Genomic DNA, 8093 nt, shown 5'->3' on the forward strand with positions numbered 1-8093 from the left:
CAGCAAGTGTACAAGGACCAGTAGCCGCGACTGTAATGCGGTTCTTAACGTTTGGGCGGGTTGTTAGATAGCCGTGCAATTTGGAGGGTGAAATCGCTGTCCACGTAGCGCTGTTTCAAAGTCGACTATAGGTAGAAGGGTGTAAGGGCCTCGAAGAACGATCATGACGGGTTTGCCCTCGGGTAACTGGTAGCAGTAGTGTTGCCTAGAGCACTCCCCTAATAGTGCTACTATTCCGCGGTAGTCCACGTCAGTTGACGGCAACAGGTGGATGCCATAGCGGAGATTACACGTGGAAGGAACCTTAGCGCCCTGGGTGTTTAGAAATTCCACTAACGTAGGCCACATTTTCTTATCAACGAGAACGATGAGGGAAATTTTTTCCGGGCTGCACGCATATTGAGTTTTTCTTCAGAGGTCTGTCTGTTTCCACTTTACCCAATTTTGGCTGGGTAAACGGTTGTTGTTCTGGAGGTTGGGATGGTGAAGGCAGTTTTAAGTATATATCGTTCTTACTGTTACAACGATCACTACTAATATTCTAACTATTATTATTTTTATCATCTATATTACTATTAGTATTATCTTGGTTACTATTATGACTGCTGTTATTATTTTTTAAGAATTTGCTACTATTATTATTACTTCACTTGATGAAATAAGTATTATGAATACTATCTTCCGAAATATCCTCTTTTAAAGATCAAGGCTTGTCTAGAAGATGGGGTGCAGTAATAGCATTAGAATCTGTAAATACTTTAGTTTCAAAGCATTTTTTCTAGTTGTTGAAGTTTTGTCTTCAAAAATTATTCTTATTTTTCAAAGCCGCGCTGGCAGTCAACAAGTTGTTAATTAGAACTTGTTGTTTTATATTTTAGGAAGAAAAACACATTTTAACCGTTTAGGAAGAAACCAATATATATATATAAAGTACTGTTACAACAATAATAATAATGAGTATTAACTTAAAAGATATATATAGGTAGTGCAGGTATATATAGCTAGTAAGTTAGGTAGACATTAAGCAAAAAAATGGTAATTAATTATTTATTTAATTTCAACACATTGTAAAAGCCATGAGGGAAGAAATAAATATGTAAATAAAGGTAAGATATTTATAGCAAATCCGTAGTAAAAAGTAGAGGCCTCGGGTCACATCCAAAAAAGGGAAGAGGGCCGCGATGAAGGTTTGTTTAAACTTAAGCGTGAATATACAAAAAGGTTATCGCATAATAGTATACAAAAGAAGTTTGCTTTGGGGTAGCGCTGATAACTTATAAAAGATTATGATGGCATCTTTACGTTTTGAGTCGATTAATAAACTTTTAACTCGAGAGGGCCCTTTTCAGTCCCCCAACTTTGAACCCAGCTCTGAGGCTTGTTAAACTTCGTCTTATTTGTTCTTTACTACTGTATTATTTTTAATTTATTGCCTTACTTTGCTAAATATACAAGAATCTAGATTTACTACTTAACCACGCAAAGGTGCTTGTAGTTGGAGCTGGCGGCTTAGGATGCGAACTTTTAAAGGATTTAGTTATAATCTTAAAAATTTAAACTTTCTTATGTTAATTATATTTTTTGAGGCACTTTCTGGTTTCAGACATATTTCCGTTATTGATATGGATACTATAGAATTCTCGAATCTTAACCGTCAGTTTTTATTTAGAACTTCGGACGTAGGAAAATTCAAAGCTGAGGTTAACTTATTTTTGTATATGCCGTGTAAAGAGTACACAAACATGTCTTTTAGGTGGCCGCTAAATATACAAACTGGCGCGTTCCTGGAGTTAACGTGACCGCTTATAACACTCGTTTAGAAGACCTTGATGCCGAGTTTTATTCTTCCTTCCACGTCATTCTTTTGGGCCTGGATTCCATTTCTGGTATACTATAAACGTCTACTATTTTTTCTTGTACTCTAAAGCTCTTTTAATAAGATCTAATGTTAACCCCAAAACAATACTAAAAATATACTTGGTATCTAATATAAAAGTAGCTAAAAAAAAGTTTATTAGCTTTATTGCCTTTATTGTTAGTAGTCAAGATCACACCTTATTAACAACTCCTTTGCTTGACTAAACTCACACAACTCCGAAAATCTCTACTAGTTTGCAAAATCTGCAATCACCTATTATTAGAGAATTTGAATGAATAACTGGCCCTTATTTAGCTTTGTAGTACTTTTAACTTCTTTGTGTACTTGCACAATACAGCACGGGATTGGATTAATAGCTTAGTCCATCGCGTGGTGCGTATAGACCTTGACGGAAAGGTTCGATTGGCCGCTCTTACAAAGTTTGCGTGATTTAGAGTTTCCGCATTACTGTGCTTTGCAGGTGGACGAGAGTACGGTGATCCCCATCATCGACGGCGGCACTGAAGGTGTGACGCTGGCTTGACCCCACTAGTAACAACGTGTAATATGAGCTCTGAAGGGTTGAAGGGCTCCGTCCAAGTCCTCGTGCCCACAAAGACCCACTGCTTCCGCTGCATGAGAGGGCAGTACCCCGAGACTACCGCCGTACAGCTCTGCACCATCGCCACAAAACCGAGAACGCCAGTACTCACTAGCGCCCCCTCTACCAGACCACCGATGACAGCGCTTTGATAGGCACATTGCGTACTCTGGGCAAGGCACGTCCACTGGCCAGAGAGACTGCCGTTCGGAGGCAAGCAGGGATGTGACTGCAGTGCTATAGAACGCGCTAACTTTTTCAGTGGCAGATGTTGAGTTTGATGCCAGCAACGACGACCATCTGGAGTGGGTAGCGAAGGAAGCAGTTTGCAGGGGGAATTCCTTTAACCTCAAAGTAGAGCTAACGAGGCTCGCCTCTTTTATATATGACGCACATGTTTTTCAAGGGAATCGATCACCGATTGGCCCAGGTGGTCCTCAGAAACACCATACCAGCCGTCGCTGCCACCAACGCTGCAATATCAGGTCATTTGTAGACGCTGTAGCTTATATAAAGCGACATCCAGCATGCCATGTGCAGGCATCTGTGCCCTCGAAGCTTTCAAGCTGGTGACCGGCGCCTACGAGCCGCTGTCTTCCCAGCTTATGTTCAACGGGACGGTCCGTTTCCATAGCGACAAATCCCACTGTCCCACACATTCTACCGAAAGTCAAGCAGGACGGCATCTACATGCACGTCTACAGGACCAATCGAATGCCAGATTGTGAAGTTTGCGGAAACTTGCCTGTCCTCTTTGAGTGTTCCCCGGACATGACCCTTCGTGAACTCCGCGAGTTACTGGCAACAGATCAGAGAACGCATGTACTTATTAATAACCCGAGGGGCTTCGATTAGCCATCCATTGGATAGGAAATGGGAGGACCCTCAGCTTACCTACGAAGGAAAGTACCTGTACTACCGGAAAGGTGCCTATATATATAGTGCCAAACAAACATGATTCCCGACAAGTGGCTAAGGGCTCTTAAACTTCACGGAAAATGCACAGAAAAAGCTAAGCGCGCTGGTATATCTCCGCTGTGACTATTAAAAGTTTCATTTTATACTTTTTATTGCTAAGCTGAGGAGCCCTGCAGTCATTGTGGTCCACACGCGCAGTGAAGAGCACTACGCCAGAATAGAATTCGTATAACGCTGGTCGGAATTCACATGGCCAGCAGCCTTTCATTTATGTGGGCAACGTACATATTAAAGCCGCACTGCTCCTCTTCAGCCGTTCTTAAAATTTCCTTCAATATTATTGCCGGCTCGCTGCTTTGATATGTATTCTATTAACTCTCCCAGTTGGCGGTGCTGAGACTTACGCGTCTGTGTCGCTGGTGCCTTCCACGTCGATCAACGCATCACTATCCTCCGACAGGCCTGGACACTCCTCTGGTATTCCTGAGCACCGCCGTAATTTAACAAAACCTGCTAACCGCAATCTTGATGTTACTTGGACCTTCAAGCACGTCGAATTCAGTTTCTTCTTCGACGTATTCGATATTCTCGGCTATCTCGCTGAAGCCTGTTTTACTGATATGAGGAAAGGAGTTGAAACGGTCTCGATACGACGATACCCGGATCGTAAACAGCCCAAGTCGGCTCACGTTCATTGGACCAAACGAGCGCTATGCCAATCGTGTTGACCGAAGCAATCATTGTTCTCCTACTGTTAAACTTTACTGATATTCACTCTTGAGTACGCCGAAAATTTTTTTCTAACGCGTACAGCCACATGGAGCACGGGTTCTGGCGTGCCCTCCAGGGTTTTTTCGATGGTTTTAAAGTTGCAGTTCCAGAGAAAAAGTTTGTAAGTGGAGGACTCGGCCGATCCTTTTAAAAAGGTTTGCAGGCAACTTTCCAGCGGGTGCTTTACTACTGGAACCTGCAAGTACATAGTTGCCATCACTGCTCATACACACGCCCCTCCAGCGGCACTTGGTGACGACTTCCTAACCAGTCGAATAGTGCTTAGCACTCGTCCATAAACAAATAAGGAAATCAAAGCTTTTTTTACCACAAATTCAGCCACTAAAGACAGATCCGCACTTGAATAAACCCGTAAAACTCCGTCGTTCGAGTTAACAACAAGTCGCGCTCTCAATTAAAAATATAAAAAAAAAATTGCAAAAGTTATTCCTTAAGAAAAACCCGTTTTGGGCAAACTTGATGCTCTTCACTGCGCTGGTCGAGACGACAAATACTCGCAGCAGACACTGGTTGTCCGCTCCGAATACGAAGACTCTTCCACTAGAAGTCCCTTGTTGCACATATATATATATAATGAAAGTATTGTTGGTCCAGCCGCTCCGTAATAACCCACAAAGACTTGCGTTCCGGAACCGTCAAAGGAAACAATGGAGTTTTCAAGCCGGCCGGCAGCCTCTTCGCTCGCAGTAAATTCGTATATACTAGCAGCTGCGTCGAGGGTAGTGGGGGCTGCACGAGTATTATGCTCCTCCTGCACTCTAGTACTCTTCATTCTACACAGAAACGGGTTTTCAGCGAGCACGCTGGCTACGAACGTTGAACTTCTACAGTCAGCAGTGGATTCTGTTAGAGACACAGCGGATGGCGCTACCTGCACGAAGGGCTAAGCTGGGCGTTCAGAACGTAACTTCCAAAAACATGACAGAAGAGTTTTTCACCGGACTGGACATCCCAGATGATTATCTGCTCAAAGCAGAAATATAAACTTTACTAATCTCAACTTGCGTTACCTCAAATAATATAACAAGGACGAAAGAAGGAAGAACGAAAGGTACCTGCCAGTCGGCTGCTCCGCTCAACAAGATGCGTTTTTGGGTGGCCGACCAGCTTCATTAACAAATCTTGAGAAAATCAAAGTTCAAAATAAATATAAGTGACCTTAGACTAGTGATCGGAGCAACGTGCCCGAGGAGACTTTCTATAAACATTCGCGTAACTACTTCCCAAATCTAAATTATCAATACTAAACACATATAGCTAATTAAAGGGTATACATACCCCTATTTTCCCATCTTTACAACCAACAGCTAAGAGCGATCCAGTATAGTCAAATTCGCAAGTTACAGCGAACACTTCGTCAATTATGAAAACTAACTTCTACAGTTGTGATAAGGAAAAGTGAAGCTAATAATATAATAACTATTACACTAAAATAAACTTACCTCAGGATAAGGCTTACAACGTTCTGTGTGTAAAACGATAGTATAAAAAAATGTTAAAAAGAATACAAAATGGTGCTGGAATATTTAAAAAGTACTAAAAGGTGACACAAAAAAAAATTTGCAAAAAACTTCCCCCTTTAGTTTTAAGATAAGTATACAAAGCGCTTCAAAAATAAACGGCTATAAACCCTTTAAGTGAAGATCCATAACTGTAAGTCAATCCTTCCTCTGAGGTGGCTATATATCAAACTTTCTAACCTTTTTGGCCAATAAATGTAAATTGAAAAACCGATGAACTTGTATGTCACGATTTCCTTGGTTGTATGACACTTATGATCGAGCAATTGGACGGCATGCCATCGTTATACTTAACAAAAAAAGAACTTAGTTTTCACGACTTCACTTTCTCTGCAATAGTTCTACCTTTATGATTTATAACTATTATTTCTCTTATAATAAAAAGTTAGATATTAGATGTAATTATTAACTTTTTTTTTTGAAAATGTATAAAAAGTTTAAGCGGATTCTTTTTTAATTAATGTTGGTGTACTTCTTCAAAGCAATAATAGATGCTATATGCATTTTTTGTAGTTAACATGAGCCCTTTAAATTACCTAGTGATAAAGGACAAGTAAAACTAGATTTTTTATTTTATGTAATTTTTTTAAGTTTTTAATAGCTGCTAAAAAGAGATTTTTAATTTAACAAGGGTAAGCCCAAGCCTCTCTAAAGATGGGATCGGCGCTTCTTTTTTTTTATATTTAGTACTAATGGCTTTCTGATAATTATTAGTACTAATTTTTTTTTTTTTTAATTTGGTTTTTTAGTGTCTACTTTTAATGCCTATGCCAGGTCGTACATAACATCCGGGATCTAATCTATAATCGCCACCGCACAATAACAATTTAGCTTACCTGTAGCAGCAATTTTGTTTTGTTAAAAGTAAGGAAATTGTGTAAGTTAGCATTTATATATGTTTTTATGTTAAGGGTGGGGGGGAACGTTTCTTTTAACTTTTTTATTACGTATAGAAGCCGAGAAGACTCTTTCTTCCCTCTAATTTATTAAATATACTCTTATCTTTTACAGCTAAATACGTTTCTTTCCAATATGTACATGTATAAATATTACAATAACTGAGCGTACTTAAGACTCATTCTACTTTCGGCCTATCCTAAAACCGAACGTTTACCTACTAATTCTAGTAATTTAGCTTTTTTATTTTAATTTATTGTGTACTCTTCGGAGTTGCAGATTTCCTCAAGAATTTTAGAACTTTATTATTAGTTTACTCGGGCACTTTTTAAGCTTATTGTGTTAGTATTTTATGTTCAATCTTTACGGTCTATACATAATAGTTAGTTTTTTTAAATTTGCTAACTCAGTAAAGCTTAGTGTTTTTTACTTAGTAGCGTTATCTCATTATATAATGTTGTGAACGTCTGTTTATATATGAGTTGCTTTATAGTTAATAGAATTAGTTTAGAGAACAATTTTGTTCTCGACTTGGTAATAAAAGCCTAGAACTCATTTTAACTTTGTTACTGTACAGCGTGAAATAAACGTCGCTGTCGTGATAAATAATTCATTCTCCTGGTATCATATGTTAGTCATGTTTCTGTAATGAAGTTTGAAAATCACAGATTACTCTGGTACTTACTAATATAACTTGCAACACGAAACTGGGATACTTCTACTGAATCCCTGTAGTTAAAGTTTTATAAAGTAAACAATCTATAAAAGTTCTCTTATGGAATGTTATTTCCATAAGTTAGTAACAATCAAAGAAACTTTGAAATGCAATTTTATTCTTAGAATACAACTACTATTAATATTAATGTTATTAACAATATCGTTAATGACAACAATGATGGCAGTATCGATAGTGACCGAAAATATAACTAATAATGAGAAATATAAGCGCTGACCACAGTGATATTAGTAATTATATAACAATAATACCAATTCCAAGACCAATAAAATTAACAATATCAACAATTTTAATAATAATATTAAAATACTAACATTAACAGTGCTACCAGTGTTAACAATAATGACAACGATAATATTATTATTAAAGGAATGATTCCCCCTATTACAATCCGAAATAAAGGAAAATGGGATGATATCGTTAACTTAGTTAAATGAGAAAACATCAAAATATCCTGTGCTAAAGATGTCAGATATGGCATACGTGCACTGATCTCATTTACAAATGAGTTCGCGGGTTCACCGCTATCTTGGACCGAAACGGATGTGAATACCACACATCTCGACCCCCTGAAGATAAGGATCTTAATGTGGTGTTTCGGATTGTTTTTAATAAAAAGTGTGCTGATGTAATCAAGGCTGAGTTGAGGTCTCAATTTCTTATCGGAGAGGTAATTCGCATGCGAAGTTACAAAAACAAAATTTCTTTACCTTTAGTTATCATTAAGTTGCCTAAAACCGAGACTACCATCTATCACCTAAAAAACATCGG

The 8093-nt window shown here is 38.6% G+C and overlaps 3 protein-coding genes across 4 annotated transcripts; 2 read left to right on the forward strand and 1 right to left on the reverse strand.

Annotated features, from left to right (window-relative positions):
* The first annotated feature begins 1190 nt into the window (after positions 1-1190).
* On the forward strand, positions 1191-2734 carry LOC135120104 (NEDD8-activating enzyme E1 catalytic subunit-like). Its single transcript, XM_064044455.1, has 9 exons — positions 1191-1221; positions 1284-1376; positions 1456-1536; positions 1587-1700; positions 1754-1886; positions 2217-2275; positions 2340-2385; positions 2439-2563; positions 2615-2734. Exons 2-9 carry the CDS (start codon positions 1287-1289, stop codon positions 2732-2734), a joined length of 768 nt encoding a protein of 255 aa, XP_063900525.1. The 5' UTR covers positions 1191-1221; positions 1284-1286.
* LOC135120102 (NEDD8-activating enzyme E1 catalytic subunit-like) lies at positions 2697-3718 on the forward strand. 2 transcript variants are annotated; one of them, XR_010278500.1, is made up of 5 exons: positions 2697-2944; positions 3000-3079; positions 3138-3385; positions 3437-3483; positions 3538-3718. XR_010278500.1 is itself a non-coding variant. In XM_064044451.1 (3 exons), exons 1-3 carry the CDS (start codon positions 2845-2847, stop codon positions 3312-3314), a joined length of 357 nt encoding a protein of 118 aa, XP_063900521.1. In that variant the 5' UTR covers positions 2697-2844; the 3' UTR covers positions 3315-3559. The 2 variants fall into 2 exon arrangements, 1 of the variants encoding a protein (XP_063900521.1); XM_064044451.1 differs by having other exon boundaries at positions 3138-3559.
* On the reverse strand, positions 3498-5816 carry LOC135120101 (retinoblastoma-binding protein 5 homolog). Its single transcript, XM_064044450.1, has 15 exons — positions 5800-5816; positions 5612-5634; positions 5448-5546; positions 5328-5398; positions 5225-5276; positions 5041-5132; positions 4779-4990; positions 4611-4719; positions 4477-4558; positions 4345-4411; positions 4189-4292; positions 4037-4136; positions 3919-3984; positions 3782-3860; positions 3498-3731 (listed from the first exon to the last, which is right to left on the reverse strand). Exons 4-15 carry the CDS (start codon positions 5375-5377, stop codon positions 3623-3625), a joined length of 1122 nt encoding a protein of 373 aa, XP_063900520.1. The 5' UTR covers positions 5378-5398; positions 5448-5546; positions 5612-5634; positions 5800-5816; the 3' UTR covers positions 3498-3622.
* Between the last annotated feature and the right edge of the window lie 2277 nt (positions 5817-8093).

This window comes from Zophobas morio, unplaced genomic scaffold, assembly GCF_036711695.1.
Source record: "Zophobas morio isolate AGI-343-1 ecotype UQ-CSIRO unplaced genomic scaffold, CSIRO_AGI_Zmor_V1 ptg000339l, whole genome shotgun sequence".
Lineage (NCBI taxonomy): Eukaryota > Metazoa > Arthropoda > Insecta > Coleoptera > Tenebrionidae > Zophobas > Zophobas morio.

Bases quoted from the DNA above. Each gene is read 5' to 3' on its own strand.
- LOC135120104 (XM_064044455.1), top strand. From the start codon at position 1,287: ATGATGGCATCTTTACGTTTTGAGTCGATTAATAAACTTTTAACTCGA. The intron at 1,377-1,455 runs GCTTGTTAAACT...TAAATATACAAG, and splicing joins ACTTTGAACCCAGCTCTGAG to AATCTAGATTTACTACTTAA. The intron at 1,887-2,216 runs GTATACTATAAA...TGCACAATACAG, and splicing joins GGGCCTGGATTCCATTTCTG to CACGGGATTGGATTAATAGC.
- LOC135120102 (XM_064044451.1), top strand. From the start codon at position 2,845: ATGACGCACATGTTTTTCAAGGGAATCGATCACCGATTGGCCCAGGTG. The intron at 2,945-2,999 runs GTCATTTGTAGA...TGCCATGTGCAG, and splicing joins CACCAACGCTGCAATATCAG to GCATCTGTGCCCTCGAAGCT. The intron at 3,080-3,137 runs GTCCGTTTCCAT...AAAGTCAAGCAG, and splicing joins AGCTTATGTTCAACGGGACG to GACGGCATCTACATGCACGT.
- LOC135120101 (XM_064044450.1), bottom strand. From the start codon at position 5,377: ATGTTTATAGAAAGTCTCCTCGGGCACGTTGCTCCGATCACTAGTCTA. The intron at 4,293-4,344 runs GTTCCAGTAGTA...CCTTTTTAAAAG, and splicing joins TGGCAACTATGTACTTGCAG to GATCGGCCGAGTCCTCCACT. The intron at 3,732-3,781 runs GTAAGTCTCAGC...TACATATCAAAG, and splicing joins GGCACCAGCGACACAGACGC to CAGCGAGCCGGCAATAATAT.